Source organism: Carettochelys insculpta, chromosome 27 (genome assembly GCF_033958435.1).
Source record: "Carettochelys insculpta isolate YL-2023 chromosome 27, ASM3395843v1, whole genome shotgun sequence".
Classification (NCBI taxonomy): domain Eukaryota; kingdom Metazoa; phylum Chordata; order Testudines; family Carettochelyidae; genus Carettochelys; species Carettochelys insculpta.
This window is the reverse complement of record NC_134163.1, coordinates 16,971,417-16,995,455: the sequence shown is the minus strand read 5'-3', so window position 1 is coordinate 16,995,455 and position 24,039 is coordinate 16,971,417. Positions and strand designations below refer to the sequence as shown.

At 39.4% G+C, this 24,039-nt stretch overlaps 1 protein-coding gene across 5 annotated transcripts in view; it reads right to left on the bottom strand.

The window, feature by feature from the left end:
• EPS15L1 (epidermal growth factor receptor pathway substrate 15 like 1) overlaps positions 1 to 22,846 on the bottom strand; it is a 94,710-nt gene extending 71,864 nt beyond the window's left edge. For 2 of the 5 annotated variants that reach the window (XM_074977989.1, XM_074977991.1), the window contains exons 1-11: positions 22,817 to 22,846; positions 16,937 to 16,978; positions 16,334 to 16,423; positions 15,656 to 15,703; positions 13,173 to 13,268; positions 10,483 to 10,545; positions 9,084 to 9,209; positions 7,773 to 7,832; positions 6,646 to 6,882; positions 5,693 to 5,850; positions 3,530 to 3,686 (exon numbers count right to left, since the gene is read on the bottom strand). In XM_074977989.1, coding sequence (XP_074834090.1) covers positions 3,530 to 3,686; positions 5,693 to 5,850; positions 6,646 to 6,882; positions 7,773 to 7,832; positions 9,084 to 9,209; positions 10,483 to 10,545; positions 13,173 to 13,268; positions 15,656 to 15,703; positions 16,334 to 16,423; positions 16,937 to 16,978; positions 22,817 to 22,846 — 1,107 coding nt within the window. Of the gene's footprint in view, positions 1 to 446; positions 510 to 3,529; positions 3,687 to 5,692; positions 5,851 to 6,645; positions 6,883 to 7,772; positions 7,833 to 9,083; positions 9,210 to 10,253; positions 10,436 to 10,482; positions 10,546 to 10,908; positions 12,128 to 13,172; positions 13,269 to 15,655; positions 15,704 to 16,333; positions 16,424 to 16,936; positions 16,979 to 22,816 lie in introns of those variants that run through there. The other 3 variants (XM_074977988.1, XM_074977992.1, XM_074977990.1) reach the window with 3 other exon arrangements.
• Positions 22,847 to 24,039: the final 1,193 nt, after the last annotated feature.

The following is a 24,039-nucleotide window of genomic DNA, read 5'->3' as shown; positions in this document are numbered from 1 at the left end:
CAAATATGGCCCGCTAATCAACATGAACCAAAAGGCAGCACGCTTCATTCACAGAAAGGTGCCTATTTTAAATGACACATTTAACTACTAACATAGCAAATTACAAATATGAAACAATAAATTAAAGAGTGAATGAGAAGTTTAAGGTTCTTGCACCAGGGTATACTTATTGGCAGCAATTTAAGTAACAGATCTAGTAATTAAATATGCCAAAATAAGTGCTTGAAAAATTAATGGCTTTCAGATTGCTGAAGAAGCTCATACCACTGGGTAAAGAGCCAGAAGTGGCAGGTTCACACTGTAATGACATCACCACTCTGTTAGGTGTCATGGGGCACCAGTGCTGAAGAGATGGGGAAAGTTGCAGAAATCAGTAACTCTTAAAAGTACAACTGGACTACACAAACAAATTTGGACTTTGGGTTTCCCCCCCCCCAGTTACTCACACGACGCATTTCTGTTAGCGTTGAAATCTCAGTTCCTACAGGGGTCAAATAACCTGACAGACTCTACAGAAAAAGGATATAGAAGAAACAGAAGAGCTTCAGAGAATGGTAACAAAAATGGTCACAAGCCTGAAAAGATCTCCATCTGAGGAGAGAATGAAAACATTACGGCTATTTTTTTTTATAGACAAAATTATAAGAAGTGACATGACAAGTGCACTTCATGCACCGGATGAAGGCAAAGCGAGTATCAAGGAGGCCCATAGATGAAGAATGAGATACATCTGAAACAAAAGGAAATTCTCCCCCCTACAGTCCCAGAAACACACAATGTTTTCACTACCCGTAAAATTCATTGCTACAAATCATTGAGGTAAAAAGCATAATCAGATTTAGAAAGGAATAGGACATTAATTTGACTAATATTAACATAGCTAATTACACTAATATCCTCATGCTTCAGAAAAAAAAGAAATCAGGGCAGGAATTAGGAAGCAAATTCCTCCAGGATTTTACACTTGAAGGAAGCATCTAGTACTGGCCACAGTCAGAAACAGGACAGCAAACCAACTCAAGCAATGACCCAATCTGCTTTGGCAATTCCTATATTATTTTCATTGCCTTGCACAAGTCCATCTATTTCATAATGCTTCTAATGTCAACTTCTCAATTTTACTTATTTTCTCTACTGATTTTCTAATTTCTTAAGACAATCCTTAATATTTTTCTAGTTTATTCATCCCAGCTTTTCTGTTTGTAGTTTTATGTTTCTCTCTTGTAAGATTCTTCCTTTGTGGTGTCTGTGAAAAGTTCTTCATCTCAGACTTCAGTCACTATAATTCACTTTCAGATTACAAGCTCTATGAGACCTTCAAATTTCATTCACTCCCCTTGTTTCTAAGTTTGCTGAGTTGTCCATTTTCAGTTTCAGAACACAGCATGGCCACATCCTATGTGGCTCACATTTCCTCATCCAGTTTATTTCCAACTTCTTCTGGGTGATCTCATTCACATGTATTTCTTAGACATCACTTGAATTACAGTACAATCCATATTTTACAAACTAATTAGGAAATGAGGAGTTCATAAAACTGAAAAAGTCAAACTGAAGATCTAAACATTACTATAGATATGGTACATAAGTACAGTATGAAACACTGTACTGTCTTCCTTGGGCTTGTCTACACTAGCCCCCCTCCTTCGAAGGGGGCCACGGAAACAACCCCAAGCAGGGATAGCAATGAGGTGCTGCGCTGCATATGCAGCACCTTGTTAGGCTAGTTCTCACCACAGGAACTTCAAAGTTGCAAATTCTGAAGCCCTGGCAAGCAGTGTAGCTGCAGGCACTTTGAAGTACCTGCACAACTTTGAAGTGCCCTTGCTCCCAAAATGTTTTGGGAGTATTTTCATTTTGTTCCCACACCCTCTCCTGTCCTTCCTTTCTCCTTCTCATTATCCTGTTTATCAGTCTCCCTAAAGTCTCTCTTCCAAGTTTTCACCTATCCCGATTCACAAAGAAAAACCAACAATCTTAAATTTTTTTAAGTTAAAAAAAATTGTCCTATTTCACAAAAGGTCAGAAATACTGAATTGTTTTCTGAAGTTACAAAAACTGAATTACTTAAATAAGAACTTTATCCAATTCATAACTATTACCCATTCATTTGTAGAAGAACTAAAACTGACAAAGAAGTCAAATACTGTAAAAATTTCAAAAGCACCTAAGTCCTATTTCCAAAAGTGACTTACACGCTTAGAAGCTGAAATCTCAAGTTTCAGTGACACTTACGCACCCAAGTCACTTCTGAAAATGGTGTTCATTGGACTGGTCCACACTAGTGTGGGAGATCAATTTAAGAGTATATCTACCCACCAGCATTATTCCAAAATAAACTATTCCAGAAGAGATCATCAGTATTCGCCCCAGCACCTGCCTACTCTCCCCAGGCTCCCACAGCCCCAGTCTCCATGCACAAAAAAATGCCAGAGACTCACCAGAGCCACCGCCGTTTGAGGAGCTGCAGCTTAGAGTACTGTCAGAGCCACAGTTGGAAACACGGCCACAGCTTAGAACTCCACCATGGCTTGGCATGCAGCTGTAGCTGGAGACCCTGCTGCAACTTGTAGAGTCACCGTGGCTGGAGACTCCAGCCTCTGCTGCAGCTTGGAGACCTGCCACGGCTGGAGACTCCACCACCACCACAGCAGCAGGAGCTATTGCAGCTGGAGACTCTATCATGGCCTGGAGGTGCTGCCACTGCTGCTGGAGCCACCATGCACTCCTCCCACCAGGGGTGGAGTATGTACATGAGTGCCATCTACCCACATACATGTCCCACTGCTGGCGGAAGGAGTGCATGGTGGCTCCGGTAAGTCTCCTTACATACTTTGGGGGGGGTGGGGCTGGTGAATTTAGGATTTTACAGACCCCAGCAGAGCTCAGGAACAATGGAGTGGGGTGTGGGGGAGCTGGCGGATGTCCATAGTTCCCCAGAACATGCCCATTATCTATCTAATAGCAAAAGAATTAAAAGCAACAACAGTGAATAAGTAATGTAAGCTTGGAAATCAGGTTAAAGGAGAAAGGGAAAGAGATATTTTACTATGAGGACCTCCCATCCACTTGAACTTGCTAAGTATGGTAGGGTTCTATTTTAACCAGCTGTCATTATGCTGGAAAAAAGTTCTCTTACATGAGAATGATTCATAAATAAGCCAAAAATTACCACTCTCTTTTATGGTGTCAGATACACTTTTTAACAAAACATTTAAACTGGAATTTTTTCAGGCACAAAGTAGTATTCCCTCAGGTAATTGTTAAAATGGTCTCATATTTTTGAAAGCTATTGAAGTAACGGACAACTCATTTAATATGATTTTTTGCAGTTTATAATCAATTCATGAAGCATGCTTTGAAATCAGAAAAACAGTTACGAACAGAGGACAAACATTCTTGTAAGTTAATTCAGGAATTCAGTGTTGTACACAATATAAATAAAAATTAACAACTCTCATAGCAGGTTACTTTCAAAGCACATATTGATCCAACAGAACAATATATTTATTAATAGCCAATTACTTACTTGTATGGGAGTATTCCTCTCTGCAGGAGGGATCATATCTGGGGATAACACCTGTGGAGGATCAATCCCTTTACTGACCTTCTGTTGAATGAAATACATGGCTAGTGCAAACTGATCTTTGCTTAGCTTTCCCATCTGTCTTGTGTCTGCCAATGCCCTGTTAGAAATTGGTTATTCTTATCGTAAGTCAAAATCTGTCATAAACCACAAAACTATTATTATTATAATGAACTCTGACATGCAAATACTTATGGTTTTATTGTTTTTTGGGCTCATCAGAGCCCATTCCCTAGGGGAAAAATTCTACACGCTGAGCTCTGAATGTTTTATTAGGTACACTTAGTTGAATAAAATATTGTTTTCTTGGAAAAAATGCCTTTGATTTTTAGCCAGCTGATTCATAGGACGGTTAATTTTCCCTCTTCATGGAATAGGCGGCATAATAGGTATACTGACTGCAAGTTATGTCACCATTTCAGAGACATGATAAGCATGGGGTTTGTTTTTTGAAGTCTCCTAGATCTCTTCAGTGCTTTGCAACAGAAACATAGTATCACAGAAATATAGGCTTAGAAGAGACCATTATGGGCCATCTAGTGCAGGAAGGACCAAGGATCATCTGGAACAGATCATCCCTCACAGAAGTTTGTCTAACCAGTTCTTAAAAACCTGCAGCAGATAGTAAACGACTCCCCTGAATAATTTGTTCCAGTGTTTCAATACTCTTAAAGTTAATAAGTTTTTCCAACTACCTAACTTCAATCTCCTTTTAGGGATGTTAAAATGGTTAACCGGCTAACCATTTTAACTTAGATATACCAAGCTCTCCCACTGTTCAGTCCCAACATGGCCATAGGGTCCTGTCTACCCCTCCATGGCTGAGACTGCTCTGGCCCAGTGTGGGTGATCGCTGCCGAAGTTCAATGACAAAGGCTGGTTAACCAGTAGGTCAACCAGTAAGCCTCACACTCACTGGCATGCTTACTGACTAACCAATTAAGACCCTATCTCCTTCACTGGAATTTAGGCCCATTGCTTCTTATCCTGCCCTCAATTGTTAAGAACAATTTACCACACTCATACAACAACCTTTTATTGTTATCATGTCCCTCCTCAGTCCTCTCTTTTCCAGACTAAACAAATCCAATTTCTTCAATCTTTCTTCATAACACGTTTTCTAGACATTGAATAATTTTTGTTGCCTTCTTCTGGACTTTCTCCAATCTGTCCACATCCTTCTTGAAGTGTGGTTTTCAGAACTAGACACAATACTCCAGCTGACACCTTATCAATGCTAAGTAGAGTGGAACAATTACTTTTCGTCTCATGCTTTCAACACCCCTACCAATAAATCAGAGTGACTTTCACTTTTCTTGCAACACTTTCATTCTTGCCTCATATTTAGCTCATATGACCCCCAAATCCTCTCTCAGCAGTCCTCCTTCCTACCCTACTTCATTTGTGTAGTTCATTATTCCCTCATAAGTATAGCAGTTTGCACTTATCCTTACTGAATTTGATCCTGTTTATTTTAGACCATTTCTTCAGTTTAAGATTATTTTTAATTTTAATCCTGTCCTCCAAAGTTTTCGGAACCCCTCCCAGGTTGGTACTGTCCACAAGCTTAGTGAGTATACACTCTTTGCCATTATCCAAATCCTTTATGAAGACAGCAGATAGAAATGGGCACAGATCTCTTCAGGACCCCATTCACTATGCTTTCCAGCTTGACTGTGAACCACTGATAATTACTCCGAATACGGTTTTGCAGCCACTGGCATACACACATTATAATAGGTTCATTTAAGCCACACTTCTCTAGTTTGTTTATAAGTTTATGTGAGATAGTAGCAAAAGCCCTACTGAAGTCAAGATATAATCCTGTCAAATAAACAGCTTAACTCTGAATATCAGAGGAAAGAAACAAAATTTATTTGGTTGTTCCACTTGAAAGAATTTATCCTTACTTATAAATGCAGCCAATGGCGTTGAGATATTACAGTAAAAGAAGCACTACAAACATGAAGAAGAACAGCAGAGGCTGCTAACAAGGGAATTGTTAGCATCACGTTTTCTGGATCAAAAATTCTATTTCCTAGAGTCACCTAACTGAAAAAAAATCAAACCAAAGCAAAATCAAAACAGCTAATGATGACTCCTTACCATATATGTGCTAGAAGATTCTGAGACAGGCCCGAATGTATAAAAATATCTTTTACTTCTTGGCCACTCACATAGCCATCCATGTCCATATCAGTTTTTAAGAAAATTTCATCGTATCGCATCTTATCAGACATAGGTACCACCCAATTCACACATGGCTGAAAAACAAAAATGTTTTTATTATCTCAGTCAAACAAAATACAAACCTTCATTAATATATTGAGGGATCACCTGCACATAACACTGAACACCCTCAATGCCCACAGAAATTATGGGGCACATAACATATTATACAGCTAAAGTCTATAAACAGCCCCATAACAATTCTCTTCTCTTTAGTAATGCATCAAAAATACTGAGAAAAAGAATGATCGTAATGTGGGTATACATTTCTACTTATATACAAACTAACACACAGACAGGTGTGCTTACTGACAATGCTCTGCATTGCAACTCAGAAGATCCATAGTGGAGTCCTGGGCACAGATTCATCCCTACATTGCTGTTAGGGCTGAAAAAGGGAAAAAGCTCCCTCCCTTCTGAACCCAAGCTACTTACTATGCTAGTAAGATTCATACAAAGAGAGAATTTGCCCTTTAAACATCAGCTCTCCCCATATCCTGTGACACTCATTTATTTTCAAAACATAAAATACTTTCTCATAATTTTCTCAGGGAGAAAACTAATCCAGCAAAAACTCATTTAATTATTTTGCAGCTCATTCCAATGGATATGAAAACTAATATGAGACTTTTTACCAGCGTTCCCTGTGAGCTGGGCACCTGGGCAGCCACCCAGGAGAAATGTAAATGCTGCCCAGATGATTAGCTAAGTGCCCACAGACAGAAGCATATATCTTTATAGATGGTGCCCATATGCACATGTCTTGGTGCATAGAACAAAACTAATTCTGCCCATAGATAGAAAAAAATTAGAGGGAACATTGTTTGTACCTGTGTTGGCTTGATGCTGTGTTTGGGTGATAAACTTCCTGTGCTGTTCAGACTGTTTACACTACCATGGGATGGAGTAGAACGAAGACTATCTTTTGGTGGAGGACTTGCAGGAAGAACAGGAACTGCCCCAGGAAAAACTGGTGTCTTCTTTCTTTTGGAAGGTGGTATAAGTGGAGGAGGTAATACTGAGGGAACTGGCTCCTTCTCCAGAGCTCTATATACCAAATGCATTGCCTGCAAAAGCAAACGGTAAAATACATCTGGAATACACCAGTGAATGAAAGCACACAGAAGAAAAAGTTTCGGCTTAAGTGTTCAAAATACTAGGGAGAAAGAGGTTAACGTGGTAAGAGATGAGATCACAGATACAGGTCAGAGCAGAGCTATAGGAGTCGTTGAAAGCAGGATAAGATATTTAAACTTGATACCCAGGACAAAGAAGAGCTAGATGATGATTTCAGGAAGACTATTTTAATGACTATAATATAAATAATCTGTAACAGAGAGGGAGCCGTGCTAGTCTATATACTATCAAAACAAAAAAGCAGTCAAGTAGCACTTTAAAGACTAGCAAAATAATTTATTAGGTGAGCTTTCATGGGACAGACAGAAGGGGGTCTGCCCCACAAAAGCTCACCTAATAAATTATTTTGCTAGTCTTTAAAGTGCTACTTGACTGCTTTTTTGTTTTGTCTGAGAGAGTATGAAGTCTGTCCAATATGCAAAGCATCTGGGCATTGTTGGCACATGATGGCACACATGATGTTAGTCTACATTTTAATGGAGTGGGCCATTCTGTTAATGACTTAAGACTTTGCAGCTTACTGAAGAAGAATTTTCACACCGCTTTGGAAATAGAGACTGTTGAACTCTCTTTCATATTCAAATTCTGAAGAAGTGGATCTGTCCCACAAAAGCTCACCTAATAATTTATTTTGTTAGTCTTTAAAGTGCTACTTAACTGCTTTTTTTGTTTTGATAAATAATCTGGAGTAGAGTGAAGTGTGGATAATCAGTGGCCCAGAAAGGAGGAGGGTGCCATTCTTATGACTAAGTTCCAGGAAGTAATAATACTTACACATGGCTTTGTCAAACTTTTAATGAATTCAGAATTTAAAACCTACCACAGCAAATTCATCCTTGTCCAAGTGTCCATCTTTGTCAATATCACTGAGATCCCAGACCTGCAGTATTTAGACAAAATTGTATTACAACAAATTTTATTAGTTAAGATACATGTTAATATGTAGGCTAGAAAATTTTAATTGTACAAAGGATGTTAATACCTTTTAGAAATTTGAGGTGCATTTTCTGAACAGCATATTACTTATGGCAATATAAATGGAAGCATATGTTTGGTGCTGACATGAGGCTTAAAGGAATACAAAGTCTCATCTGCTCTAGTACATACACTTTAGCCTATGTTATCATAATTAATATAATTTGATGGAGAGACTGTGTGGTACAGTGGATAGGAGACAAGATGGGGGACACAGGAAACATGGACTCTAATTTCCCAGCTCTGGCATAAATTGTTGTGTGACTTTTAGCAAGTCTCTTTATCTTCTTGTGGCTGTTTCCTTTCCCCAACTTTGTCTATTTAAACTGCATGCTACCTGCGGCAGTACTGTTTCACGTGTAAAGTGCCTAGGCATCCCCAAAACAGAAATAATACTACAAAGTATGAAGCACTGAACATTATGCTGCACTTTATGTTAAAGTGCAACATTAAACAATTACTTTTCATTCACATCAAGGCAAAGAAAGAAGTACCACAGACAAGAATTAAAGAACGTATTTAAAAAAACAAAAACAAACAAAAAACTGTTTAAAGATATTTGGATATTTACTACATTTAGTTGTGAGGGGTTCCCAAATTTCAAAACTACTGTTCAAAAAAAATACAGAACATGTTAAAAAAATGCAACTATTTCAAACCTACGCTTTACAGAAGTTTTCATAGAACAACCTGCTTCCAAAATACACTGATGACAGTTGAATTTTACATTTACAGTTGGTTTAACAGTTCCTAGTTATAAAAAAGTTAGTAAGATATAAGGTAATACAAGCTATTATTGCTTCTTAGGTGAGAACAGCTTTTCTAACCAAGGAACATTCCCTTTCCTTTTAAATTGACTTATTTTCCTGCTCAGTAATTTTTAAAGTAAACTTCTTGCTCTTAAAAAAATACAAGATAAATTAAGCCAATCCAGCCTAGGTCCCAGGTGGGGTTGTGTGTGTTTATTGTGCTTTTATTTAGCTTTTTATTTAAGCTCCTAAATAATGGTTCAGAGAGCATAATTTTCAGTAGCCATTTAAAAAAAAAAATCTTCCATTTAAAGTAATGCTGTTATGATCAATTACTTTACATATTTAATTTAATTAGAAAGAGAACTTATATTAAATATGGTTAGGAAAACGTGCAGCACACTTACCCTTCCTAAGATATCAAGAGGTAGCTTTGAGTTCATCAATACTGGTTTTACTTTGTCTCCTGAAAGTAAACCATTTACTGGCAAAAGGCTTTCAAAAATACCATCAAACTTTGCTTTTTCTTCCACCTAGTTGGTAAGAAATAGCCTGAATAAGTAAAAAAGTGTGCCTGTGTGAGTGTCACAAATTAAATCTTTCAAGAATCTAAGTGACTGGTCATTAACTTATCATTTTAGCTTTCTAGTATACAACTGTTCGCTATATACTAAACACTGTGCTTATTTAGATGTAAAATTCGTAAGACTTTAACACCTTATTTTTCTCAGTGTGAAGGTAAGTCTTCTGTAAACTGTGGCTATAAATACACAATCGCTTCAGTGTTCTAGAAAGAGAATGCATTTTGATTTACCTACTGATGGCCAGATTTTAAATTATGAAATTTTCAGAAATCATTTACAGCTGTGTTTCTTAAACTTTGAGACCATGGAACACCAAATAATTTTTAATGAGGAACACCAATGAAAATTTTCTATAAAATTTATTACTGGACTGAAAATAAATAAATAAATAAATAGAGACAAAAGCCCACCAAACAGCAACATATACCAAAAAAATGAAGTATTTTAACCACGTATCATAGAAAAGAAGTAGTAATACCATATTTAGTTTTAATAACAGAAAATATATACCATCAGCGTACGATATCAAAAAAGTTTCAGACACTCATGGCATAGCTGTGAGTTGCTCATGGACCACCAGTGTTCCACATAAAATAGAGTAAGAAACACTGATTTACAGTACTAGGAACTGTTACTTCCAAAGATTTTGCTTCCCACATTATATTATAAAACTAGACGTCTTTATTTAAATGATTTCCCCTTTTAATTTTTCCTCAAACAGAAATTTTATTTTACATTTAGAAAATTAAGTTATAAATACAAGACAGGTGGCAAAAATTACTGTTGTCATTAAACAATATAGCAGACATCAAAGAAATTATAATCCTGGAAGGTTGTGGGATCAAGTTCCCAACTAATACTTCACAATGGGATTAGCGAAGTGCTTCGTTGTTCTTTACATCAAACATTAACTCCAAGTACATTCTGCTCTGACTCTGGCAGCTAGGCAGAAGATAAAAGCACAACACTTACATCCTGGATAATAATACTTACAAATATTATACCAAATACTGACAGATGTTTGTTACAATATTTATATTAAAGGATATAAAAATCCATATTCAGTACTCCATGGTGTCCAAGTGTCTGCTTCTATAAAGGAAAGCGCTCCGAAGTGGGAAGTAACTTTTCTTCTTGGTAAAATTAATCTGTCAAACACAGGTGCCAGGAACAGCCTTTACATGTAAAGAATGGATTTAAATGTATTATCTGGTACACTTACCCTAACAGCCCAGTGAACCTCTGTTGATGGAGGTGTGATCAATAAGGGACTGCTAGCATCATGCTAAAATGAAACAAGTACACGTTTGTGCACATGTAGCTTTCTCTTTAACGGTTTTACAGATGATTAGAGAGTATTTAATTTATTATACTGAAAATAAACACAAACTCTTGCATATCTTATCCAAAACAAAAAAAAAAAAAGTTTAAATGTCACATTATTATTTGTATTACAGTAGCATCTAATGACCTAGGCTATGTCTACACTACACCATCAAATCGATTTTAAGTCTTCACTGTGAATGCCATTAGGTCAATTTCAGGGAGTGCTAAGGTCACTATTACACCCACAAAGCGAGCTGACATGGCACCAAGTTCAAATTTAAAAGGTCGGATTAAGGCTAGTGTGGAAACTGCAATTATTTACATCGACTTTACTGGCCTCCAGAGGCATCCTGTATGTATTCCACAATGCTCCACGGTTGTCTGCTCTGTCCACTTCCACCTCCACTGCTCCTCAGGTGTGCAGAAAGTAGGTAAGAGGAAGCCCGCGGATTTGAATTTGGCACCAGGAAACTGCAGTGGGCACCAGGGCCCATTTTGAATTCACGTCTTATCATCAGTGCGGCAATCACATATACCCATGAAAAAATAACCTGAACATGGAGTGGTGGCTTCTTCCCTGCACAGGATACAGTAGAAGAGGCAAAGTTGTTTTTTTTTCCAGTGCTGGCGCCAACTCCTGCCCCACTGCACCACGTGGATGCTAGAATTGGCGGGGGGCGGGGGAGGAGTCATGCTTGTATGAGAGGCCAAGAAACTTCTTTTCTGTGGTCTACATTTGTACAGGGGCAGCTCCCCCGACCCCTAGGCACCATGCAGTCAAGTCTATCCCCCGCCCAACTACACCACATGGATAACCCCAAACCCAATAAAAGCATGTGCCTGAGGTGCAGTTCAGACCATGCTGCCAGACAGTATCATGTTCTGGCTTGTGAACAGTGAAGGCTCCAAAGGTGTGAAAGATTTTCACGGGCTGCCCACCGCCAGGGGGATTCCCCCCCCCCCACAACAAAGATTTTGGTGGCTGGCTGTCACTGGGGAGAAGTCTCTCTGCCCCACAGCAACAATTTTGGGGGGCTGCCTGTTGCCAGGGGAAGTCTTCCTCCGATGCCAAAGATTTCGGGGGCTGGGTGTTGACAGAACAGATTACAGCTCGTGATATCTGGCACCCATACATTCAACTAGTTCCCCACATGACATCCCCCCTAGAATGGGTGGGTGGCCCCCACAGTCAGAGGTATTTGGAGCTGTACGCCCTGAAGGAGGAAGCCCCTGAAGGGAATGTCTCAACTGGCTGGCCCTTCAACCAATTTCCCCCACAAATGACATCCCTATTAGAATGGCGGGGGGGGCAGCCCTCACAGTCATAGGCATTCAGAGCTGGCACCCCCACCAGAGAAAGCCGCTGAAGAGACCCTGTCAAGTGGCCCTTCAACCAATTCCACCATTACAACCCTCACTGAATGGAGGGAGAGGGAGGGTGGATACCACAAGTGGTAATCTGTTCCTGGAATATTTTCAAAGGATGTTTCCATTAGAAGTCATACCATTTTGGCCAGCCAGGGGTGTCATCAAGGGGTGAAGTGGCTGGAGGTCCAGTTGCGATGGCACAGTCATCTGGGTGATCCCAGTGTGGTATGACAGTCCCCTCCCCAGCATGATAGTTGGCTTATTGGGTAGAAGTCACAAAATTCTGACCAGCCAGGGATGGCATCAAGGGGAAGAAAAGTGGCTAGGGGGCCAGTTGAGATGACACAGCCACCTGGGTGATCCCAGGGCAGTAAGACAGTCCCCTGCCTGGCATGTTAGTTGGCTGATAACATAAAAGTTGCATCATTCTGCCCAGGCAGGGGTGGTTTCAAGGGGGTGGGGAGAATGACCGAGTGGCCAGCTGAGATGGCACAGTCACCAGGGTGATCTCAGGGCACAGAATCATTCTGCCATGTGGGGTCTGACTGACTGTCTGGCGCGATAGTTGGATGATCAGGCAAAAGTCTTACCTAAAGACGTTCTTTCTACATGGGAAAAGCAGCTGCGCAACCAGTTTTCATGGTTCAGTCACCTTCTGAAGCCAGCCTATCTGGTTTCTTTCACCTGGTATTCTCTACTACTACTTCTGAAAAAAATGGCCATATGCTTTCCACAGGAGGGGAATGAGGGCAATGCAATGAGGAAAGATGACATCACATACGCACACAACCACTTGTGGGGCATTTTTTTTCCCATACTGCACCAGCGAAAAAATCCAGAATGCTTCAGGGCTGAGGGAACTGTGGGATAGGTTCCCACAATGCACTGCTGAAAGTTGATGTTTAGTGATTCAGTGTAGCAGCACTAACTCAACTTTGTGGGGAAGTGAGGATACTAAAAATCGAATTTATAAAACCCAGCACTATAAAAATCAAATTTAAATAGTGTAGACGTAGCCCTAGTCACTGACCCAGACCCCACTGTGCTAGGTGTTTTAGATGTACAGAACAAAAAAAAAAACAAAAACCAAACAAACAATTAATCACCCCAAAAGTTTACAATCTATGTCCTGTAATTATTAGGAGACTAACTTGTAAATCAGAAAAGATTTCCCTAGTTTCATTTTAAGCTTTAGTTCTAAACTTAAATATCACTTACAAACTTAGGAGGTGGCATAGTCAAGTTTAAATTGCTCAGGTTAACATCATGGCCATTCTGTGCACATGCTACGAGACGCAATGCAACATAGAAGCCCTACAAATTAAAACAGAGCATTCTGTTAATAAAAACAAGCAATCTAACTCACTGTTCTTAAGCAGAATAATCTATATTGTTTTAATGATACCAGATTCCATTGCTTAAATGATAAAACCACATTTGGGGAGATGTTAAGTTGATCACTCACACTCCCATCCCTTCTGTTTATTTCTACCTTTATACAGTTCCACAGCTAGTTTTTTTTTGTTTTTTTTTTTTAAAAAAAGAAGACGATGACTGCAACAACTTGGTGTACAGCTTTCTTAAGGAAACTATATATTCTAAAAAAATGCTTTCCCACAAAAACCCATGGTCGCCAAACATTCTTGCTCAATAAATCCAAACCCCTCAGCCTGCAGATACTATTTAATATCCAAAATCATTAACAGATTTAGCCACAACATTTTCAAATGAAATTTTAGAAGCTGTTCTTCATTCATTCATTCGCCAAATCCTGACTTTAGGTTTTGTAACTCTCTTTTAAAAACTGATGCCATTACAAACACCTACAGGAGCTGCCAGAATACAGCTGCATTCCTTGTTCTGTCTTTGCAATGGAAACATGCACTCCTGCACACAAGATATGGCAAGTTAGTGAAAGAGAAATTGTTTTTCAAATATATTTTTAATGTATTTGTAATATTAGTCCATTGGTTATTTGTTATACTAACTTATATTTACAATGTTTTCTTAATACACTGAAGTTCAACTAATTTTTTTTTAATTTCTTGGACGTTAATGATATTAAAATATTATCAAGTGTCCATAGTTGCTATTGTATTTGATAGTTTTTTCATAATTTCTATTCACCACAAATACCTAGAGCTTTTTTAACAAGTTGCAACAGAGTGCCAAGAACCAGCAGCAGAACCAACACTCCAATCACAGTGGCTATGTCCACACTACAGCGGTCCTTCAAAAGAAGTTCTTTTGGAAGATCTCTTCTGAAAAAAACTTCTTTTGAAAGATAGTGACCACACACAAAAAAGCCGATCTAAAAATCAATCTGCTCTTTTGACAGAGAGTGGCCACACCCCAGCCAATCTTTTGAAAGAATGGGCCAGGAAATGTCACAGATCAAAAAATCCAGCTCCTTGGAGGACTGCTCTTTTGAAAAAACTGCCCCAGAACGTCTAAATGTTTTTTTCAGAAAGAATCTTTCGGAAAAAGGCACTCTTCCTCATCCAGGAACGGAAGAGGGCCGCCAGAAAAAGTGCCGTGTTCTTCCAATTTAATATCGAAAGAACGCATTTTGTGTGGAGACACCCCATGGCATTTTTCAAAAGAACTCTGGCTTTTTCAGAACATCTCACTAGTGTAGATACAGCCAGTAAGTCCAGTTTCTTCTTCTCAGTGAAGGGCCTCACTAAGGGAAGCAGGGACTAATTACCAGTCTGAGATCAGGAAGCTAAGAGCTAGTTGTTCAGTGTGGCTACATCTACATTACAGAGATCTGTCAACAGACGTTACGGATAAAACTTCTGTAGACAGTGTGTGTCCACACACAAAAGTAGATTGAAAAAGCAATCTGTTCTGCCAGTGAAGAGCCACCAGACTGCCTGGCCCCCTCGCACCAGAATGGCTAACTGGAAGCACAGCAGACGGGGCTGCAAAGTAACCCAGAAGCCCTGTCTGTCAACAGAGGGGCCCCCTGGAGTGTCTACCCAGCTTTTTTGTTGACAGATTCTGTCGACAAAGGCATTATGCCTCATTATGAAGAGGGAGAACACTGTCAATGAAAGTGCTGAGTTTTGCTGACAGACTGTTGACAAAACACATTTTCTGTGTAGATGCTCTGTGAGTTTTGTCTCTAATGCAGACATAGCCGAATTGGAAGAATAGAAAAGTACAGGAGAAATGTGCAAGGAGGAAATGAGAGAAAGAGGGTGAGAGCAAGGTAAAGGGAGATATCAGTATCAAAATTTCTCTTTGTTCTGCAACAAACGATGATGTTTGTCAAGGTACAAAGAGTTGCTGCATGATATTGTAAATGGGTGGTTGCTGAGCTAAACTCAAACTACACATCAGTGTTTACGAACCAGAGGTATCAGAGCAATTGTTATGAAGACAGTAAAAGAGGACTATGCTCTGTCACACAGAAGAATTTTTTCAAATAAGAAAAAAGATAAACATGACAATAACTAACAGAAATACCTACAGATTATCCATATTAAATAATTTTAGTTAAATTACTTAAGAATAGTAGACATATTTAGGTATGAGGAGCATTAAAAAGGCCCTTAGGCAGTAAAGCTTGTAACCACATGCATAACGTCAACGGAACATAAGAACTATCCTGAACTGAGATGCTTTTCTGAATCAGGGCCAAAGTATGTGGCTTATATTCTAGATTTATGTTCATATTCACTGCACATTTCACATGCCTGTTTATCCAGGTACCCTTTACCCTCTGGATCAGCCAAATCCCATATCTGTGGAAACAAAAATAATGTATTTTTGTAAGTAATTTATCTTGGAAAGCTCAAATAGAAAATATTAGTACTGGAATTGTGTATTTTGCATTTCAAAATGTGAATTGTAAAATTTTCTTTAAAAATTTTGAGCCTCAAATTGTTAGTGTATGTAAAAAGAAAGTGTTCTTTATTTTAAAATCACATCCTTCTTCCCACAAAACCAGACAAACTCCAGCGCAGTCAAAGGGATTGTGCCCATTACTTTTAACTACTTTTGGGTCAGGCCCTTACACCTTTCTTTTACACCAAGTTATCAGAGCATAGTTAGCATACATAGAACATAGCATACATTAATACAGTGTGAGTTGGTAGATACTGATACAGATGCACTTCCTCTCATGGGTATCCTCTCTTTTGAGAGGTTAAATATGATAACCATAATGGAGCAGAGCTTTAGTCAGTGCAGCTAAGGGAGTAACAACCCATTTGCAGATAGCCAGCAGTTCAGAAACATCAGAGGTGCACTGTTTTGCACACTCTCTCTAGCAAACCATATTCATGTTCACTCAATAACAGCTGTGATCATAATGTACAGAAAAATACTGTATAACGTATATGTATCCCCATGAAGACACACATTCTACTTACTTTTCCAAGGATAATGTCTGGAAGACCTGATTTTTTAAGAAACAGTGCAGCTTCACCAGCCCCAACTCTCCCTGTGTATGTTGGATCTACCTAGAAAAAAAATTAATTGACTTAACGTCAGCTACAAAAGTCAAAGTATAGAATGAAAATTTTCCTGTTCCTTAGACATCCAAAAATAAAAACAGCATGAGTATACAGATATACAGCAAATAGAATACAGTAAATTCTTTCATATCTGGCATTCTATTATCCAAAACTCTCAAATAACTGCCATTTTAACAATAAGCAAATTTTAGTTACATTTTCCATAAGTACAGTTAGTGAAAGTAAATACAAATAAATGCAACAAATACAGTATAAGTTTACAGTGCACACTACTACTGTTGTTGGTATCTAATATACTCTGCATACAATTTTTGCTTGATTTTCTTTAGTGTTATGTGTTGCAAGGTATACTCTCTGTTATCCAGAATATTTGAATATCCAGCAGCCTCCTGGGTCCAGGGGCCGCTAGATATGAAAGAGTTTACTGTACTATAAGAAGTGAGATCCAGAGGAGGGAAAACAAACAGACTTTAAAAAATGTAAGTATTAAAAACATACCTGTTTGTAATAAGTCTCATACAATGGATTCCCAGAAGAAAGCTTAAAAAAAAAGTTGGGGCGGGGGGAGTAGGATAAAAAAAACAAAAATGAGAAAAGCAAGAATGGACCATGATCAAATATAGTCCACTTTCAGGCAACACCAAAAGGCACATCCATAGAAGAAACATATTAATTCAAATAAATTCTGTATCTCTAATATTATATGTTTAAAATACAATAAAAACACAATTATTACATACATAACACCCAGAAGTTTGGAATCTAAAAATCTGGGTTCTGGTATTGTTAACTGGACACTCTGCATACTTAAACAATAAAGTTAATATTGATCCTGGGTTACAGAAGTCTGCCTGCATAGATCCATTTTGCAAGATTGGGGTATAGAAACATAAAATTAGGATAAACATATATCTGAAATCAAATTAACATTACTGTGAGAACTGTAACACTAGGGAGAACAGTATTCAGTTTTAAAATTAATATTGACTAACTCAACAGCCATAGTATTAAACTATTTAGCTTCTCTGCCTTCAGAGCCTCTCCGACAAGTCATAAATTGGATAATAATTTCCTAGTTTCAGAGACTTTTAGATGTATAGATCAAACCAATAAAAAAGTTTGTTTCACAGCTTCATGCCCAAGAAATCAAACATTTTATTTGGGCAGAAATTTGTAGAAAGTTACAATGTCAATATTCACTGAATAGACTATAGTATAGAAATTGAGCAAGAACTAGGTCTGGAGCAAAACACCCCAGTCCCCATCCCTGGACAGATTAAGCATTTAGAAATGAACACACCAGGGTGAATAAAAATCAATGATTTTTTAAATTAAAAATAGATTTATTTATGTATGTATTTATTTATTCAATCAATACTACATTTCTTATTTAAAAATAACTTGTGAGATTAATGACAGTTGCCTTTCTAAATACATGATAAAAACACAAAAGTGGAGAAGGCAGGATTTCATTTGAAAGATATTAGGTAGCTTTAGCTCCTCACACGAAATCAGTCAGGTAATGTCTGCAAAGCTATGTAATCACCAAGTACTGCTGCCATTGTTAAAGAATATAGGTAAGCACATAAAAGGTAAGTGTCAATAAAGGACGCACTCATAAAACAAACAAAAGAAATATCCAAAGCACAAGACCTGGAAATAATGCAGGACTTTAAATGCCCAGACATACATTGGAAAAATTATACAGTTGATGGCATGAATGTACAGGGGACACATTTTTGCTCCTAAAAGAGGTGGAAATATTAAGGTGACAGCCCTTTTTAACTTTACTCTGATCAACATGGAGTAATTACTAGCAAAGCTGAAGATGGAAGTTTAAGTGAAAGAGATCATGAAATAATACACTTCATGATTCTAAGGAATGGAAGGGGTGAGAGTAGTGGAATAAGATCACTGGAGTTTAAACAAAAAACCCTACTTTAACAAACTCAGAACTGGTAGGGTAAGAGCCATAGGAAGAAAAATCTAAGGGAAAAAGGAGTTCAGGACAGCTAGCAGTTTCTCAAGGAGGGAATATTAAAAGCATAACAGCAAACTATTCTAAGGGAAAGGAGAGAGAGACCAATATGGCTTTATCAGGAGCTCTTTAATAACCTGACAAAAAAAAATGAATCCCACATGAAATAGAAATATGGACAAATTGCTAAGGAAGAGTACAAAGGAATAGCACATAGAAACAAAATCAGAAAGACTCTAGCACAAAATGAGTTACATGTACTAAGGGATATTAAAAGACAACTTGAATAGAGCTCTTTAAATACATTAGAAGAAAGAGAAAGATAAAATAAATCATAGGTTCGCTACTTTCAAGAAAGGAGAGCAAATAAGTTAAAATTGATGACAAGAAAGATGACATATTTAATGCCCATTTTTCTTTTGTCTTTACTAAAAAGTTAATGGTGACCAGATACACAACACCATTACTATTATTAATGAGGAGGGAGGAATGCAGCCAAAATAGGGAAACAACACAAGACTGATTACATAAGTGAGATATATTCGAGATATAGTCAAGATATATTCAGTGGGACCTGATGTACTTAAGTATTGATGTACTCATCCCAGAGTACTTAAGGAGCCAGCTGATACAACAAAATTCCAGGAGGTGGGTGATAATATAGGGCTTTTAGAAAATCACAAATTGAACATGAATCAATGGTATAAAGCAGGTGCAAAATAGGATAATTAATCTTAGATGTATTTAGAGGAGTATCATGTGTAAAACATGAGAGATGAGTATCTGAATCTTCCGAACTGGCAAAGCCTCAGCTGGAGTACAGCATACAAATCTAGGAACCACACCTTAGAAGAGATGTGGACAAAACTGACCAAGTCCAGAGAAGAAAGCAACAACAATTATAAAAAGCTGAGAAAACCTGTTCTCTGAAGAGAGGTTAAAATTAAAATTAGATATGTATTAGTCTTCAGAAAACAAAGGGGGACTAGAAATGTATTGCTCAAGAATGCAGGAGAGTAATTAGGCAGGCAAAAGCACTATTGGAATTGCAGCTAGCAAGGAATATGAAGAGTAATAAGGTTTCTACAGGCATATAAACAATAAGGGTGATCAGGGAGGGTGGGGGGCCCTTACTGGATAAGTGAAGAAACCTGGTGACATGATGTGGGAAAAGCTGAAGTACTAAGTGCTATTTTCGTCTCTGTCTTCACAGACAAGTTCAGCTCCCACACTACTACACTAGGAAATGCAGTATAGGAAGGAGGTGGGCAGTCCGCAGTATGAAAACAACAGGTTAAGAGCTACTGAGAAAAGGTATCCATATACAGGTCCATGAGTCCAGATTTAATGCACACAAGGGTACTGAGGGAGTTGAAAAAATGTCATTACAGGTCTTTGGCCAACATCTTTGAAAACTTTCTGTGATCAGGAGAGGTTCCGGATGATTGAAAGTGGCAAATATAGTGCTCATCATTAAAAAAAGGAAAGAAGGACTATTACGGGACCATAGACTGATCAGCCTTACACCAGTCCCCTTAAAAATCATGGCAGGGTTCTCAAGGAATCCATTATGAAGAACGTGGAAGAAGTGAAAGTAATCAGGAATAGTCAACATGGATTCACCAAGGGCAAGTCATGTCTGACCAATCTGATTAGCATCTTTGATAAGGTAACTATCTCTGTGGACATGGGGAAGGCAATGGATGTGGTATACCTTGACTTAAACAAAGTTTCTGATACAGTCTCCAACAATATCCTTGCCCACGTGTTAAGGAAGTATGGATTGGATAAATGGACTATAATGTGTATAAAAAAATGGCCAGACGGTCAGGCCCAATGGGTAATGATCAATGGCTCAATGTGTGACTGGCAGTTGGTTTCAAGGGGGGGAACCTCAAGGATCTGTTCTAGAGACGGTATTGTTCAACATCTTTATTAATGACCTGAAGGAGGGGATGGAGTGCAATGTCAGCAAATTTGCAGACAACACTAGCTAGGGGGATAGCTAGATATGTTGGAGGGGTAGGGATAGGGTCCAGAGTGACCTGGTAAAATATGAGGATTGGGCCAAAAGAAATCTGATATGATTCAACAAGGACAAGTGCAGAGTCCTGCACTTGGAATGGAAGAATCCCAAGCATTGTTACAGGCTGGGGACTGACTGCCTAGATAGCAGTGTAGCAGAAAAGGACCTGGGCATTACAGTGAATGAGAGGCTGGATATGAGTCAATTGTGTGACCTTGTAGCCAAGATGGCTAATGGCATATTGGGGTGAATTACAAGGAGTATTTCCAGCAGATTTAGAGATGTTATTTTACCCCTTTATTCAGCACTGGTGAGGCCACATCTGGAGTACTTTGTCCAGTTCTGGGCCCCTCCCAGTATAGAAAGGATGTGGAAGTACTGGAGAGGGTCCAGCAGAGGGCAACCAAAATGATTAGGGGGCTGGAGCACATGACATATGAGGAGAGATTTGGGCTTATTTAGTTTGCAGATGAGATGAGTGAGAGGCAATTTGATAGCAACTTCCTGTACGGACGTTCTAAAGAGAGGCTGTACTCAGTAGCAATGGATGGCAGACAAGGAGCAATAGTCTCAAGTTACAGTGAGGGAGGTCTAGGTTGAATATTAGGAAAAATTATTTCGCCAGGAGACTGGTAAAGCAATGGAATGCATTACCTAGAGGTGATGGAATCTCCATCCCTAGAGGTTTGTAAGTCCCATCTTGACAAAATCCTGTCTGGGATGATTTAGTTAGGGTCAATCCTGCTTTGGGCAGGGGATTAGACTCGACCTCCAAAGGTCTCTTCCAGGCCTAGGAGTCTATAGGCTTAAACTACAATAATGAAGGTATAAGTTGGACATTAGGAAAAACTTCCTAAACCTCAAGGTAGTTAAGCACAGGAATAAACTGTGTTAGGGAGGTTGTGGAATCTCCATCATAGGAAACTTTTAATAACAGGTTAGACAAACATCTGTCAGAGATACTCTTATGTGGTGCGTGCTTGGTCCTGCCATGTGTGCAGAGGACTGAATCTGATGACCTCTCGAGATTCCTTCCAACTCAATGATTCTATGACTCTAAGGTCTGGTATTGTAACATTCCACTGGAGTTTGTGGAATTCTGTCACTGATGATTGGACAATATATTTTAAATAAAGGGTGACAAACTTGATGACTTGTAAAGATCCTTCATGTGCTACATGTCTGTGATAAACTGATACAACCAAAATGTGTCCAAACAAATTGCCCAAGTGTTAAACTGTATCCTCTAACACCCTGTCTTTCATATGGGGTCATCCATCTTTGGCAAGGGAAGAGCACTAGAGCTCAGGGTCCCTCTCTCCACTGAAGAACCCTCTCCTTTCCCTCAGTATTTGCTAATAAGGAGGGAGAATAAATGAGCCTTTTCAACACCGTCTCATCAGCTTCCACTAAGTAGAACTTCAGAGTTACAGAACACCTAAGGAACGGAGGGTGCCACTAACTCTGAAACCTTCATAATGCTGAAGGAAACATTATAGTCGGTTTTTTTCAAAAGTTTACAACTGAACATTGACTTACTATAGCTTTGACACTTTACTGTGCAAAAAAAAAAAAAAAAAAAAAAAAAAAGCTAACTTCCCTTTCTTTTTAAAGTAGCATTTGTTTAACACAGCACTGTGCTATATCTGGAATTCTTTTGGCTTCTACTGCTGCCTGATTGTCAACTTCCAAATCCAAATGAGGATGAGGGATCCAAATGCGTAGCTGACTTGTCCGTCAGTTCATAATGCTCGAGGGTCTACTGCACATATGATCCCCTATTCCATCACAACACTATGCAAGCATTTCCCAAGATTTAAAAACATCCAAAACTTTTCACACCGTCCCTGTGCATGGGGCAGTAGTGGCTCCATTTTGCAAATGGGGACTCCAAGGTGGAGAAAAAATGAAGGTTAGACAAGAAGTCTAGAGCCAATGTGTAAAATGAATCAAAGTCTTGTAAGACCGAGTCCGGGGCCTCCACACGATCATGCTGCCCCAGTCACTCCAGGATTTCAACACCATGCCCTACAGCTTAAGTGAATAAAAGGAGCATCAAAGCTCTTCACCCAAGGAAGAAGCCAGCCTCCTCCCTGCAATGATAGCCTCTTTTCAAGCAGCAGGGCCTGAAGTAAGAGCCCCACTAGCAACCCAAACATTCACGCCTTGCTCTGGTACTGCAGGGAGGGGAGCTCGGGGCCTGCCCCCCTTCGAGCAGGGACCCGCCTGCGCCGGATGGAGTCCAGCTTCCCTCCCGCCACCAGCCGATTTAATCCGCCGGCTCCAGAACGCCGCCCGGGTTGACCCCCAGCGGGGTCTAGCTCCCGCCTACCCTTGGCAAGACCTCTGAGCCGGGCCAAGCCAGGCCGGTTACCTGCTGGCTGTGAGGAGTGAGCGCCGCCATCTTGCTCTAGCTGAGTGATTCCGGCAACCCGGGGAGGCGGAGCTACCGCCTGCGAAGGGAGGAGAAAATGGGCGGGCCAACTGGGCTTGTCAGGCACCGTGAGGAGCTGCTGTGCCTGTAGCTGCTACGGCCTCGAGGGGCTGGGCTCCGTATGCTGATGAGGCTCTGGCAGGTCCCGCTGCGGCGCTGTGCAACTCAGTCACAAAGAGAGCACAACTGTTTTTATCCGAGTTTGAAAATAGGAACCCCGTCCTTGTCCCCGTTCGGGGAGCACGACTTGCTCAAGGGTAGGTCGCATATCGAGTCCCCTGCAGAGCCAGGAGTAGCCAGCCGGAGTCTTGATTTCCGAGCTCCAGCGTGAGGCCCTGGAGACACATTTACTTCACGGGGTAGACTAGGACAGAATTAAGATTAAGTAAATAAACAAAAGCAGTGTTTGTGCTAATAATACATTGGCATGTTTGTTAAATTCTATTTCCACGGATAGTTTTTGTGTGTGAATTTCTTATTAAATTAATCTGTTGAATTTGACTGGGGGCACTTTTCAAACATAGGTTGGAATTAATAAAGCTAAATTATACTTCTAAGACTTAGTCAGGTTCTACTAATTACATAAAACTGGGGTGTTAGTAACTGTTTATTCATTATTTTGTAATTCAAGGGTTTTTATGTTCAAGCAGTTCCTGTTTCTCCCCATTTTTCTCTCCCCCCCCCCAAAAAAAAAGCCCCATAGTACTTTAAAGACCTAACAAAATGATTTATTAGGTGATGAGCTTTTCTGTGGCAGACCCATTTCTTCAGAGCTGGAAATTCTTTTCTAGTCACTTTTAAATACCTTGAACCTTTTAAAAGACAATGTGGTCTAATGCAGTTTGGGTGATCAGGTGTTAAGATTCTGGGAGAATTTAAGGGCATTTATCCAAAGATACTAGTCACTGAATTCACACCTAGGCTAGGTCTACAGTAACTGCAGAAGATCAAATGCTTAGGTTTAACGTTCCAGGGTGCCATTTGACGCATGCACAAAACAGTGCATTCCAAGATCACTGTTGAACCCAGAACTCCTTGCAAGCTGCAAGGATTCAGGAATGTCAGAGGAGGAGCACTCCCGTCGATATTCTGTAGTGAAGACTGGGACCAGTGTTGACAGCCGCAAAATTGATTTTAGGTATGCAATTGGCATACATAAAATT